General features: G+C 38.4%; 1 protein-coding gene across 2 annotated transcripts in view; it reads right to left on the bottom strand.

Moving 5' to 3' along the window:
• Positions 1 to 4,860: 4,860 nt before the first annotated feature.
• Positions 4,861 to 16,052, bottom strand: part of Abcd1 (ATP binding cassette subfamily D) — a 349,165-nt gene continuing 337,973 nt past the window's right edge. For both annotated transcript variants that reach the window (XM_067140944.2, XM_067140945.2), the window contains one exon: positions 4,861 to 7,816. In XM_067140944.2, coding sequence (XP_066997045.2) covers positions 7,760 to 7,816 — 57 coding nt within the window. In that variant the 3' untranslated portion in view covers positions 4,861 to 7,759. The remainder of the gene's footprint in view (positions 7,817 to 16,052) is intronic.

Here is a 16,052-nt window from a genome sequence, read left to right as displayed (position 1 = left end):
GGCTACAGCTAAATTGTAAGCTATATGTTTAAGTATCATTGTTTCGGAAGTACTGTCCACTGAGGTATCATCTGATTTCCTTTCCGGACAATGATCTCAAGTCTTTTATGAAAATTTAACCACTGACCAAGACATATGAAGTGGCTCAATTTAAATCTTACCTCAAGCAAAGGTTGTAGAAAAAAAAAAAAAAAATCCATTAACCTGAGTTGAAACAGTTACAAGAGTTAGGTATTATACCAGGAAGGCATAGGCCCTGGCAAATATACAGTATGTTGTAAAATCTTTATTCATGAGAGTACGGCTAAGTTACAATGTACGAACAGCTGTGCGAGAGAATGTTCTCGTCTATACTGCACTGACCGTCAATTGGTAAGTTAAACACTTGAATTTTCAATTATACTTCAATGCACAGTTTCTATCGTAAATTAACTTGGTTAAGACACTCGTAAATCTTATACAATGACGATTCGGTCGGATAAAATTAAACAATATTTCACACGTCACGATGCGGGTGAAACTTTACTTGCGACGACCTTGTAGAGTTTCAAAGTTCTGGAGTGTAACCTTCACGTCTCTCGCGAAGCGCGACGGAACATAGCGACGTCTTGTCATGAGTCGTCGAGTTAAAAATACACTGACTATACGCTCAGGTCGTCGACCTGTTTATATCCGGCTGGAAGCAGTGCTCTGAGCCGGGCGACAGAGGGGTAAGAATACTTCCCAAACTTCAACTCGTTATATCTTTGAAACCACTAGGCGGATTATTCTCAAATTTACAATGTTGTACTTTTGTCCGACTCGTTGGCTGAATGGTCAGCATACTGGCCTTCGGTTCAGAGGGTCCCGGGTTCGATTCCCAGCCGGTCGGGGATTTTAATCGCTTCTGATTAATTCTTCTGGCTCGGGGACTGGGTGTATATGTCCGTCCCAACACTCTCCTCATCATATTCAGACAACATACTACACTACCAACCACCACAGAAACACGCAATAGTGCTTACATCCCTCCATAGCGGGTTGGCGTCAGGAAGGGCATCCGGCCGTAAAACAGGGCCAAATCCACATGTGCGACGCAGTTCGCACCCGCGACCCCACAAGTGTGGGAAAAGCGGCAGGAAAAGAAAAGAAGAAGTACTTTTAAAATGTCAGCTACAATTTGGTGTTAGTCTCATATTTATTGGTCAAGTCGTTGAGAAGTACAAAAATTGTTTGAGACGTTTCGGCGGGGAGGTGAGATGCATGCGGTGCTGATGTCACTTGACCTTGCCCCACTCATGCTGTGTTTTGAGTCACAGCCACAAGTTTTGAGAATACGTACAACGTGGTAGATAATTTTGAAATAAAAGTATCTAGGCCTAGGTAGTGTGGGTTTGGAATTTTTCCACCAATCGAGTAGCTTATGTGCTCGGCTAGGGCTCCAGTTCCGTGGAACTCGCCTCAAGAAGCTCGGCCACCTTAACTTGCGACATGCCCAAAGAGCCTTTCAATGCTCTTCTGACAAGCCACTCTATCCTCTCAAATGCATCCTTGATCATTTTGAAGCCATTTCCTGTCCATATGCTGCGATATTCGAGGAAAGAGACTTTTTTGCAATAATTCTTCATACCACCAGTTTCTCAAATGTTTGATTTTTTTCCTCTCTCCACCATATACTTATAGAACTAACTGAGACAAATCAAATGACACTTCACACAACGTGCTACCACACTGGAATCCAGAGCTAGACTAATTGTTGGTAGGGTGGCATCGTGACTATTACCTCAAGATGGCAGTGCTATTGTATCATCTGATGACCTCGTACTGAGGTAGGAGACTTGTTATTGGGTACATTGGTCCTTCCTTTTTGCAAAACACTGTCATCGCACTATGGTCTAGAAATTATTCAGATTTTAAAACTTTCATGTTTTTTTTGTAACTCTCACTGGCCCACATACGGTTCTGAAACTATATACATATTCTACATCAAAAATAATTTGTTCTTGTTTTATTCTGATACATTTTTTGTACTCTTAAAATAAAGGACTTGTAAAATGTTACTTTGAATTGAATGGGAAGATAGTACTTGAGATAACTGATTTCCCATATTATATTTCTATGTCCAGTATTTTGATTTCCAGATGTACACTGCCGGGAAAGAACATGCAACATCCTCAAGGACTGTGTTCAGTGGTACCAGGGTACAATGTGTGCATAGTGAGGGGTGATTGTGTTAGCGATTCATTTGTCACAGACTTCGGTGATCGGATGGCGCTCAGGAGGCCTGCCCGTGCGCACTCTGTTTTGACTCTGCAAGCAGTAAGTAAGTGTGCTGAAGTTAGAGGTGAACAGTGTTTGCAACATTCATTCTAGGGTACAACCATGCCCCGCCAATGAGTACGTGCTCCTGTTGAACAACTGCAACCATTTGAATGGGTTCGTATTTTGGGCCTGCAGAAAGCTGGATGGACGTATCGATGGATTGCTGCACATATTGGACACAATGTATTGGTGGTGTGTTGCTGCTTTCAGCAGTGGTCTGTGGAACATTTCTACATCCGTTAGACCAGGTTCCGAACATCCGCTTAGTACAGACGCACATTAAGATCGACGTATTGTGCAAGCAGCGGTGGCGGTGGCCAACGGAACAACATCCAGGAATGAAATCTGGTCACATGTTGCACCAGCTGTGTCACCAAGAACCGTCTGCTTGCAGCAGGATTATGATCACGTGTGCCTCTGGTCAGGCTACCACTGACACCGCAACACCACCAAGCATGGCTACTCTGGTGGCGTGAAAGAGTCGACTGGAAAGGGGAATGGTACTCTGTTATCTTCAGTGATGAGAGTAGGTTCTGTCTGTATGCAAGTGATGGACGTACACGTGTACAGTGCAGACCTGGTGAGCAGCCTATTCCAGAGTGCAGGAAGGTGATGTGCTTTTCCAACACGACAATGCATGTCCACATACAGCTGCTGCGACTCAACGTGCTTTACGTGGTGTACAACTCCCCTGGCCAGCAAGATCACCAGATCTCTCACCAATTGAACACGTATGGGACATGATGAAGCGGAAAATTACACGTTCTCCAGAGCCTACAAGAACCATTGCTGAATTGCATCAAAAGGTGCAAGATGCTGGAGACAATCTATCGCAGGATGCCATTCGGCACCTTTATGATCGTTTGCATGCACGAATACACGCCTGCATTGCTGCCAGAGCGGGGTGCACTGTGTACTGTTGCATCTGTTTGGACACACTTTACTGTGATGTGCGTTTCATTTGGTCTGAATTTGTAATCAGTTACTCCTGCAATGATGCACTACACGTCACAGTGCTTATGAATAAAATAACTCTGTTCTTGAAGATGTTGCAAGTTTTTTCTGGCTGTGTATACAGTATACTCTTTGTATAACATAACTTAATGTTAGGTCATATTTTGGGGGGCATAATTAACTCAGTGGCTTAGCTGCTGGCTTCCTACCCGGAAGGCTGAGGTTCGAATCCCAGTCGATCCTGGGTCGAGATTTTCATCTCGAGAATCACGTGGTGTCAGGAAGGGCACCCGGTCTCAAACCCCCAGCCAGAACCAAAATTAGCCTGGGTGGCTCCAGCGACCCCAGAAATAACTGGGATAAGCTGAAGAAAGTTTTAATGTTGTCACATTTTCCAGTCGGGACTAATATAAACGAAGGCAGAAAACAGCCTAAAGGCTAATAAAGACATTACAGAAGATTAAAATACAGCTAGATAATTGTGCATAGTGGTAAAAATGGCCAAAAATGTACATTCAGAATATAGCAGACTCATAATTCAAGCTTGTATTTCAGTGTATTGTATAACTTGAATTAGAGTAACCAAATAGTATACAATACCAATACTGGACACTCGCTTAGTTTAGCATGCGAATGACTGGTGATATGCTGCAGTGGCTATGCAGGCAAAGCTGCTGTTCCCAGCTGGCACTGCCTTACAGGAAGTCACTGCTCTTTGTAACTTCTTTTCTATGTTGAAAAGAAAAAGGTATCGCCTAATTAGAAATAACAGGAAGTAAGACTGTCTCTAAGAAAAACAGTAGTCGTAGAAAATGTAGAGGCTTATATCCACTTAGCAATCCGTAAACCTCAGACAAAATTCTCTGAAACAAACTGTCTGTGTCAGAGTGAAGGTGTAACCTTCCACAAAGCTGAGCTAGAGCAGTGTTCTCCCAGAAATTTTCATCAGCCGGGTGGCAGCAATGAGTAGCCAGGCAGGGAATACCATGTAAAAATTGAATATGAAAAATTTCAATTTATTCCCCTCAGGGTATTAACTATAATAACAGACAGGTAAACATTAACTACAAAATTGAACTATTTTTGTATTATCATGAACAAGACATAAACAGAGTATTTTGAATTGTTAGTGTTCTACTGCTCCTTCATAATCATTTAACAGCAGGCTTAGGCCTGGAGTGCCATACAGGTTTACGACGTTATGCGGAACAGAGTGCTCGGATGAGATTCCACGCTACTCCAGACACCGCTCGTGCACGACACTACGTGATTTATCATTAAAATAAACAGCTTTACAGTAATTATGTTTTAATTTGGAGCACCCAATGACTCAAATATGTATTAATACTAAGTAACTAGCACATATCTAGGTTATGTTAGCTGAGTGGTCTGCAAAAACGGCAAGGCCCGCCCATTAAAAAGGTCCTAAGGAGAACACTGTAGAGGAATTGCATTTCTTTGTAAATAAATAATAACAGTGTGAAGAGCTTATAACAATTTTATTACAGTTTGGTTTTTCCTTCTTTCCTTCTGTTGAAAATGCTGGTCCTAGAAGGCTGTAGGTACTTATTTCAGATGGCATACTGGAATATTATGGAAATATAATGAAATAGAAACTGTTTATTCATTAAGATATAAAATATACAGTATTACAGGGTTTATTACTTTCAAATATTATGTACACACAACATTTGCTACATACATCCCTTTTACACTTACTTTCAGGGAACACCCTCCAATTTTCTATTCTTTTTGTTGGCAATCTCTTAAGGCTAAAAGGATCATTTTTGTTCTTGATAAAACAATGTACCATGACATTCAAATACCCACCATGAACAAAAAACAATAACCATAATACACATTAAGCTCATCAGGCACAGTTATCAACAGGGGACTTAAAATTCTCATGTCATTTACTTTGAGCAAATCAGCATATTGTCAGAGCACCTACAGACACAGACCCCACATTTCAATGCAAAGAAATAATCTTGTTGAGAGACTTTCTCCTGTTTCATATTACTCTCGAATTTCAGTGATGAGCTAATCAAGATGTCCTGGAGTTACAGGAATAATTCCACGAAAATGAGGTAGCTTGTTATTATTTCCTTTCCTCTCTTTTAGTCAATGAAAACATTTCTGATGTGATTAAGCGCCATTTACTTATATCGTTTTCTGGGCTACAATCAGAACTAGCTTAGAGGATTTAATGTTGATTCTCATGTGGGAATATAAAGAGAACAGTTGACAAAAAATGTGCATAAGTGATAATCATTCCCTAAATAAAAAGGATGCCTTGGTGGCAAGACATAGTGTTTACAGTGTACTATGTTTCCTAGTATGGGCTAGAGCAAATTTGTTACATTCCCATGTGGGAATCAACATTTATATCATCTGATGGCCAAGCAGGCATCAATTTTTGGTAATGAGACAAAGTTTCTCAGAGTGCATTGGCACTGCCGGTGGCTCTAAGTAGCCTACGCAGTGGCCTCCACGGTATGCACTAGCCAGTGTCTTGGTAGGTGTGCTAGGTACCAACCGATGAGCCCAACCTAGCACACGGGGGCAAAACGCTGGCAACCAGGAATGAGTTAGCTGGAAAATTTATAATGTCCAATAACGGACCATTTATATTGGTATTATAAATTTACTCATTCGGGACAAATATTTCAGATTCCCTATGGGAATCAACATTTATATCAAATGCTCGAGTAGTCGAAGAATACAACAAAATGGTCACAAATAGAAAGTTTGCCACCATATTTCTTGTATGTCCTGTTGTATTCTGGGATAGTAAACCATGTAATTCAAGTCCTCATTCTTCGGACATAAAATGAGAAAAACTGTGTATTCTTAATGATTCATTTCGATGATTAAATGTATATACGCAATTTTATGGTCCTTAAATGGTCATTTACTGGGGCACTTACTCTAACAGTAAATACTAAAATAGAATAACAAAAATAATATCTTTTATCATATAGCCATTATTATTATTATTATTATTATTATTATTATTATTATTATTATTATTATTATTAATACCACAGCAACAATATCAAACATAATTAAATAACCTTTCAGTAGTAGTGACGGTTGTGGTTTTAAGGGACAAAACAATGGGATTATCACCTCAAAATTTTCAGTAAACCCATGCAGCACGTGTTCATGCAAATAAAAAAATCTATCTCCTATCAAGTTTTGAATAACAGGAATTTTCACATTCCAGTTTTTTCTTAAAAACCAATAACAGCTAATACTTTTTAAACATAGTCCATATAAAGAGAACAGTTGATAAAAAATGTGCATAAGTGATAATCATTCCCTACATAAAAAGGATGCTTTGGTGGCAAGACATAGTGTTTACAGTGTACTATGTTTTCTAGTATGGGCTAGAGCAAATTTGTTACATTCACTGACCTGTCTCAGACCCATCCTTGGATTTCACAATATAAAAATGACGGAGGTATGAGCGATGCAAGTAATGCCATCATAATGCAGCCAGTCCCTGTTATGAATGGTGTAAAAATGTCACTCGTAGGGTTATCTGGTCCATCCATTTTAGTGGGCTTGGCAAACTGATATGTAATAGCAAATTCCAGCCCATTGTATGCCTCTTCAGTTATTCCTAAGCCATCTATGACAGCTGATAGTGGAGCTGTTGAGGATCCTTTGGGCTGACTACTCAGCGTACATACAAATAAAAAAAGGATGTTTCCTTCATCAAATCATTATTTTTAGCATTAACAAAGTTTCTAAAAATGCTTTTCAATTGTTCTGAAGATATGATTATAGTGATTATTATTTTAAGGGGCCAAATGATGAGAACACTGGGCCCATCTACCGGGTACTATATTTAATTCTTCATTCACTTAGTCCAGCCAGCAGCAGAAAGAAGGCTTTTAGGGATTTAATTTTCCTATGGTGTAGATATCATAGAAACAGGAAGTGGTTTGATTTTACAATTGTGTCTTTAAAGGATATGGAAGAAATTTGGCTATATGCAAGTAGTCTGTTTTCCAAATCTCACTTCATCCATTCCCTTCAGTTCGAGAATGAAGCAGTAGAACTCTTGTGCATCTAGAGGTATCTAGACATTCAGAACCTGAACCAATCAGTTGAGAAAAAAAGAATATTAGAATCAGAAGATGACTATGTCCCTTTCTGAAGTTTATGAAGTGACTGTGAGTTATATCGCAAACTGTAACACCTTCCTGCCACATGATCACTAGACATTCATATTCTAGTTTGAATACTTCTGGTTTCCATCATCAGTCAGATAGGCAGAGTACACGTCCTTGCTGCAGTCGTCCAATAAAAGATTAATAACACCTTCATAATATTTTTTTAAGGCTGTAATACTGACAACCATTTTTGGAAGTCATATCACAAAAATCAATTTAAGTGTCCATAGACCCTTCTAAGAATTTAAAACTTATACTTTGGCACTCAATAATATCAGTTAGGTGAACAAATTTTCAATGCTGTCACAGAATGAATCACCAGATTAATCTGCTACGCAAGGTACCACCTTGGAATCTTCACCCAATACTTTGCATAACTCCTGGAAAAAGATAAAGAGAAATATGAATCAACATATTATATACTAACAAAACACAGAAGTTACATTTAATAAATAAGCTTTGAACCTATGGAAGAAAAGTCAATAAAAGTTATATAAGGTGAAGGAATCTGAAAATGACATGCTTGGTAAAAACACATTGCCATATTTTCCATTAAAACCAGCATATTTCATTTCCTATTTCACATCAATAACAATTCATGTAAGGTAATACTCCCAATAATGCAATAATTATGACCATTGCAGCAATGCTTCATGCTAAATAGTACCTCTATGAGTATAATTTCTTCCAGGACTTTAAAGAGAAAGGCTGAGAGGAGAAGTATGCTAAAAAATAAAGTTCTTCAAAATTCTATGAAACATAAAATGAGATTCACCATACACTATGGCAGGAGAATTTGTAAAATGTAATGTGCAATTGGTTAAATGTTATTAACACATTCCATCCTAGGTGTGAGCACAGCCAGTAGTAGGCTTTGACAAGGAAATACAAATCAGGATTGAATGAGTATTAATGCCATTTTAGTATCATATAAGATTTCATGAAAATTTAGTTAGGGTTATAGATAACCACATGGCAGTACAAATGCCCTAGTCAATGATCTGTGATATTTTTCAAGTATTTCCATCTTAGAAGATTATCTCCAATATTGCCCTTATATGGCTGCGCAACATGGAGATGTGCTAAATGCGTGATTTTATTTATATATTTATGACTTTACAAGTGGCAAAGTTAAGGCTCTTCACCCCCCTCTTACACTTAACCACATTCTTTGCAATAGTTTAAAACAGCCTATTGTTATAAATTAATAAAATAAGACCTGAAATGGTGAAATATAGTGGGAAGACAGGGATGAAATAGCTTCACGGAGTAATAAGATTAGCATGGTATGTTAGTAAGGTACGTTCTGACTGGACAAATGCAGTAAATGCACCAATCTAAAAGTGAGGGAACTGGAAGGACTGCAGCAATTATCAAGGTATTTCAATGATAATACCAGGCAAGATGTTGTTCAATGGCATTTGGGAAGGGAGGGTGCGCTCAGTGGCTGAAAGTAAGTTGGACGAAAATCACTGTCGTTTCAGATCACAGAAGGGCTGTCAAGACCAGATTTTCAGTATGCACCAGGTAAATGAGAAATGCTATGAGAGGAATAGACAGTTATGTTTTATATATCTAGAAAAGGCATATGACAGAGTACAGAGGGGGGGGGGGGGAAGTTAACTGTACTGAGGGAATATGGAATTAAGGATAGATTATTAAAAGCAATCAAAGGTATTTATGTTGACAATTGGGCTGCAGTGAGAATTGATGGTAGAATGAGTTCTTGGTTCAAGATACTTACAGGGGTTATACAAGGCTGCAATCTTTCACCTTTGTTGTTCATAGTTTACATGGATCATCCAGTGAAAGGTGTAAGTGCCAGGGAGGAATTCAGTTAGCAGGAAATGTAGTAAACAGTTTGGCCTATGCCAATGACTTGGTGTTAATGGCAGATTGCACTGAAATCCTTCAGTCTAATATTCTGGAATCTGACAATAGGTGCAAACGAGTATGATATGAAAACTAGCCTCTCGAAGACTAAAGCGATGTCAGTAGGTAAGAAACATAAGAGAAGTGAATATCAGGTTGGGGATACAGAACTGGAATAGGTAGATCATTTCAAGTATTTAGGACATGTATTCCCCCAAGTGGTAGTATGGAAAGTAATACTGAATCAAGGTGCAGCAAAGCTAATGCAGTGAGCTCACAGCTGCAATGAACTGTATTCTGTAAGAAAGTTGTCAGCTCCCAGACGAAACTATCTTTACACTGGTCTGTTTTCAGACCAACTTTGCATTATGGAAGTGAAAGCTGGGCAGACCCAGGATATCTTATTCATAAGTTAGAAGTAACAGACACGAAAGTAGCAAGAATGATTGCTGGTACAAACAGGTAGGATCAATGGTACGAGTGTACTCTGAATGAAGAGATAAAAGCTAAGTTAGGAATGAACTCGACTGATGAGACTGTACGCATGAACTGGCTTCAGTGGTGGGGTCATGTGAGGTGAGTGGAGGAGGATAGGATACCGAGGAGAATAACAGACTCGGTCATGGAAGGTAAGAAGAGGAGAGAGAGAGAGACCAGGATGGCGACGGTGAGACTCTGTTTCAAATGTTTTAATCAAAAATAAAAGTTATAGTACTAAACAACGCCACAGAAATAGCTGGTTTAGTAAAATCACAGAGCCTGGCAGACTAAATGCTGAAAGGCATAACAGTCTATAACGAAGATGTACGTCACAAATTAACCCTTTAACTGCCAACGTCAGATTGATTGGACTTTCCTGAAAAAATATTCTCCAAGTTATTCATTCGGTAAAAAAAAAAACACGCAACTGTTCCGTATGCAGAAAGATTAGTACTAGTCAAGGTGGTAAATGGAAAAAGACCAGATACATTTGTAAACAGTATAAGAAGGGTGAACACCCTTTGTGCCTCCCTAAGCACATTTGCTAGAACACATCATAAACATGTGTGAATATAAGTAAATAGTTTCTTGTATCATATTTTTAAGGCAAAAAGTGAATTTTTGAGTGTTAAGTTTGTGTGAAATAGACACTAGTAATCATTTTTTACTTAAAACGAACCAGGAACTGCAGCATTTGCATATAATGTAAGATTAGAAAATTTCACGTTAACGTAATAATAATAGTAATAAAAATATTGTAACTGTAATATTGTACACAAAGCTCTATTTTTTGTGTGTGGCATAGGAAACACCACTTCTCTAAAATAATACAGTTTTTGATAGTAAAAATATTTTTTTCTTAATGTTTTTCTTCATGAAATACTTTTTCTTCAAAGAAAGAAAATATTTATTTGAATTATCACTTCATAAAATAAAATTTTATAGAATAAAGGTGCATTAATTCACATCAATAAAATGCCTGAAGCATTACCTTCAAAACAAACAAAAAAATGCCCATCCAACATAAATTGAACAGAAGTTATTACGAATAATTTAGTGCAAGGTAAAAAGAGATCATTAAGCCTTGACGGTATAGGACACGGACACCGCATATGAAGCTGGCGGTCAAAGGGTTAATAAGATGATTATGGCATTGATGTTTATGGTGATTAGGGAGAGGTGCTTTTAACAAATGATCTGCAGTGAAAAAAGGAAGAAAAAAAGGAGGGGATATGCTAACATATTGACAAAATTCTCTATGCAATTAGATGACGGAAGGTAATAATAATGATGATGATTCAATCAATAATTTATAAACAAGCTCGTTGACTGGTGTTCCAAGACCAAGTACTATATTATCAGACCTGAATGCATATATTGATAGGTGACAAAATGGCTGCCACATTGGGCCATGTGTAGCCGGCGTGTGGGGCCATGTTTACATTCAGTTTGTTTTATACCACGCACGTGTGTGGTTGGTTGAGGTTATCTTGTTACTGGAATTCGTGATTTAATTATCCACCAAATATTTTTGTGTGTTAAATAGTGTTACAGTGACCTTTTATTGATTCATTTATTGGTTATCTAGGTATTTTTAATGTATTAGTGATGTGTTTAGTATTTAGTGGTTATTTCAGTAAGTGGTGTGAAAGTGACAAAATTACAGACCTCATTCATCTGTGAAGTTCAGAAGAAATGCGTTAAACCATTTACTGTAATAGTGAAGGAAGATTATGTGTTGTTTGTGAAGGTGAATGATGAGTCATTTATAAACTTTCGATCAGTGAGTTTTAAAGTTTCAAGTTCATTTGCGGTTCAAGCGTTTCACAAAAATGTGTGTTTGCCTACAGAGCATTTTAGGTTTATATTGGAATCTGATGCTTGAGAAGACCAGAAATGTGACAGATGGATGAAGTTTGACATTTTGGTAAGTAATCTCACAACTTATTCTGATGAAAATATTGGTCTCACTGATAAATATTCTCTTTTGATAAACCTTCTGAAAAAATGCACTTGAGTTAGAATATCAGTTTAATGCAGAGAGAACTAGTAAATAAAAAATTTGTCCTGAAACAGTTAGAGCTCTCTATAACTAATACAATAAGATACTCTTCAGAACTACTGATTTGGGCTGCAAAATTATCTTATTATAACAAACGTTGATAAGACATTTGCTGTTTTAAGTGAAGTGGTCAATGCTGATGTTGGTACAGACTGGTCTGTAAATTTACAACTACTGAGGACAAATTTTCTGACCTTGAAGAGTTGTTTCATTCAGAGATGAGATTGTTGCTAAAAATTACTCCAAATTTATCTAGGAAGGTTCTGTATCCAACACCAATAGAGACAGAATGTATCATTAACAGTAAAAAAATCTTTCATCCTAAGAATGTTGTTGGTTTGGAATTGCTTAAAAGTCAAGGTGTGGATGTTTCTGATGGCATAATCCAGTTCCTAAAATTAATTCAGAAGTGGTGGTCAGTCTGTAACCCCATGAAAGGTAAATATACCAGAAATGAACATGTTAGTCCAATTACTGGGCCTGATAATTTGAAACTTTCATTCCTCACATGTTTAAAAACATACATAGACATGTGGCACATGTCACAAACAGAAGGAAGATTGACAAGAGAAACATACACTACTTTCACACACAACTTACCATAGTGATAGAACTGTGTAAATTTTTAATAAGTACCACTGGTCTTATGTGCTTAATGCCAAATTGCAGACACACAGTCTGAAGGAAGATTTGGTGCTTACAGAAGACTGAGTGGTTATATTTATAATGTTTCTGTGGAACAAATTACCGAGTCTGAAAGAAAGCTTAAAATGTTAGGTGTATTGAAGATGAGGTCTGCAAAACTTTGTGAATTTCCTTTGAAAAACTTTGCCCATAATGTCTATAACAATAGTCACAATGGAATTATTGATAATTTAGATGCATTAGTGCCTGCATTAGAAGTAGTAGTTCACATCACAGTTCCCCCTGAAACACTGCAAAATTCAGATATGATGTAAAAAATGTGATGTCTGCTTAAAATGTTGCAGTCTGAAAATGTATTGTTTGAGGATAATGACAGGAAAATGATCATGTACTTTAATTTAGTGAACAGTGGTTGTTTGAAGTGTCCATCATTGATGGTCATGTCCTTGTGTTGTAATGTTTTCAGACTTTTCCAGGTGTTAATTAGTGACAGTTACAAACCAGAATTTCTTAAGTTACAGAATCAAAGAGAGGCAGTGGTAGTGTTGGGATGTTAGTTAATTGACAGTAGTGTATGTAACCTTAATGATGAATGTCAGTGTGGTGTGAAGTTGAAAACAATGATTAAAAAGTGCATTAACGTGTTAGCACATGTTTTAATCAATAATTATAGTAAAAAGCAAAAAGACGCAAAGTGTTGAAACTTAGCAGTAAATTATCCTCTTCAAAAGGTAACGTGTCAGTTTAGTTATACTTCTGTCTCTAATCTTGAGTAGTGTCATTGAAAATAACCTGATTTTCTTATAAATACACCTTTAATTGTATATTGTATATGTATACGTCAGGGACTCTCAGTATTTCGTCAACAAGCTGTCAACCATAACCCTTAAACCTAATGCACTTTTGGTGAGTTTCGATGTGGAGTCCTTGTTCACTAAAGTGCCGACTGAATCTGTCATGTCTCTCATTGAACACCTGTTGCCTGAGGATATTACTAAGCTATTGTACCACTGCACGATTTCCAGCTATTTCTTGTGGGGTGGGAATTTTTACGAACAGACAGACGGAGTGGCTATGGGAAATCCACTTGCGCCCGTAGTGGCTAATTTATTTATGGAGCATTTTGAGGAGGAGGCTATTGCTTCGGTGCCCGTCAAACCTATGATATGATGGAGGTATGTTGAGGATGCATTTGTGGTCTGGACAGAAAGTCCTGAGAAACTTAATCTATTTCTAAACTACCTAAATCAGCAACATCCTTCAATTAAATTCACTATGGAGATGGAGTTGGACGGATGCCTTCCTTTCTTGGATGTTCTAGTAAGAAAGAAACCAGACGGCCCCTTAGGACATATCATCTATTGTAAGCCTACCCACACAAATCGCTACCTTTATGCAGATTCTCACCACCATCCATCACAAAAACAAGGCATTCTCACGACACTCGCCAAGAGGGCGAGACGAATTTGTGAGCCATTAAATATCCAGGCGGAGATTGACACGCTCAAAGTCACGTTCAAAGGTAATGGTTACAGTGATTTGGAGATTCATAGAGCCCTGCATCCCAGAGAAACGACCAAGCAAAGCTCACAGAAGGAAGAAGTGAAGGAAACTGCCTACTTGCCTTACATTCACAACACCACAGATCGAATTGCCAAGGTCTTCCGCGAACACAATATAAAAACAGTGTTTGGCACTGCCACTAAAATTGCAAATGTAGATGTTATAATAGAAGTGGAAATGGTATGTTCATTCATCACTAGATGGCTCCCCGGACAAGGCACAGCGCTAGTGTTCGAAGCAGAAACTGACCAAACCATCAGAATCAGTCTAAGAGGGTCACATAACATGTGTACAAATTGTCCCCACTTTTACATCCTGGGGTACAAGAAATTCCCTGTACTTGCGGTAAGGTATACATCGGCCAAACATGCCGGTCCATTGGTACCCGTATCAAGGAACATGAGCGTAATATTCATCTCAAATCGGCAATAGCTGAGCACGCTCTATCGTCGGGTCATGATGTCATGTTCCAAGGTGCTCGAGCTAGACACACTAGACACTACAGGTCCAGGATTATACGGGAAGCTGTGGAAATACGTAGAAATCCTAACAATTTCAACAGGGACACTGGCTATCAATTAAGTAATACCTGGTTGCCAGCCATTAAGGATTTATGTAGGTAGTTCCCGTCCCTGTCCCTTCACTATTGTTATTTTGTCTCGGTGTTTTCCAAATTCGTGCGTTCCTTATTGCCCGATGTTTCATTCCAGGCTTGTGTCAATGTCATAAACCTGTCAATGTCATATGTTACGTACACATGTTATGTGACCCTCTTAGACTGATTCTGATGGTTCGGTCAGCTTCCGCTTCGAATGCTAGCGCTGTGCCTTGTCCGGGGAGCCATCTAGTGATGAATGAACACACCATTTCCACTTCTACTGTAACATCCACATTTCAAAAGCTCATTGTTTAAGAAGCCTTTCTCGTGGACAGTCGAGATTTTCTTCTGACGACGCAGAGCACAGTTCTCTACAAAATGTAAAGAATTTCACCTTATTTTCTTGACAGAGCATAAGCCCAAAAGCCTATACAGTATCATTGATATAGGAATTAGAAAGATGTTTTAGAAGACTTTCGTCTGGAGCATTGCATTGTATGGAAGTGAAATATGGACTGTAACTAGCTCAGAAAGAAAATAGAAGCTTTCAAAATGTAGTGTTACATTAAGAATGCTGAAGGTGAGAGATCGATTTGGCTAAATATGACCAGAAGAAGAGATAGAATGATAGAACACATCTTAAAGACACCCAGGACATGTGCAGTTGGTTTTTGAAGGAAGTGTAGGCGGTAAGAACGGTAGGGGGTAGACCAAGGTATGAATATGACAAGCATATGTAGGATGCAGTTTCAGTTACATAGAAATGAAAAGGTTAGCACAGGATAGGGTGGCATGGCAGAATGCATCAAACCCATCTATGGACTGATGGCTTAAAGAACAACAGCTGGCAGTGATATGCAGAGCAAGCAGCTGTGGAACAATGGTGCAACATAAGGGGAAGAAATCCACTCTAACATTTCCCAAGACTATTTTGGGTGGAAGGGCAGTACACTGATCCCATAATTACGGGTTGCCACAATTGGCAAAGTAAAGTGTATCAGGATACAGACATTTTTATCATATAGAAATATAGCAGTAATAATTTTTTTAAATTATGGAGGTCTCATGAGATCTCAGGATGTGTACAGATCCAGGTATGGTGGTGGTAACTATTCTTTTAATGCTGTTCATAAGCAGCTTAAACTTCTTCCAGAATTCTATGAACCAACCATTAGGCCGATAATCTCTACTTCATTCAGCTGGTATTTGTTTTCGTTGAATGGTGCGTGGGCGCGTAAATGTTCAGCTTTACAAGGTGGACTTCAGCAGGCTGACCGACATGGGGCTCAAATCAGATGGTTGGATCGATAATAAAGCCTTTCTTGTCGTTATCTTTAAGGCCAATTATGTCGATGCGTCTTGTACTGCCTGTCATTGACAAACCGTGGATTTCTTC

The sequence above is a fragment of the Anabrus simplex genome, chromosome 2, assembly GCF_040414725.1.
Source record: "Anabrus simplex isolate iqAnaSimp1 chromosome 2, ASM4041472v1, whole genome shotgun sequence".
Taxonomy (NCBI): domain Eukaryota; kingdom Metazoa; phylum Arthropoda; class Insecta; order Orthoptera; family Tettigoniidae; genus Anabrus; species Anabrus simplex.
The sequence above is the reverse complement of the archived record's forward strand: the minus strand, read 5'-3'. Positions and strand labels throughout refer to the sequence as shown.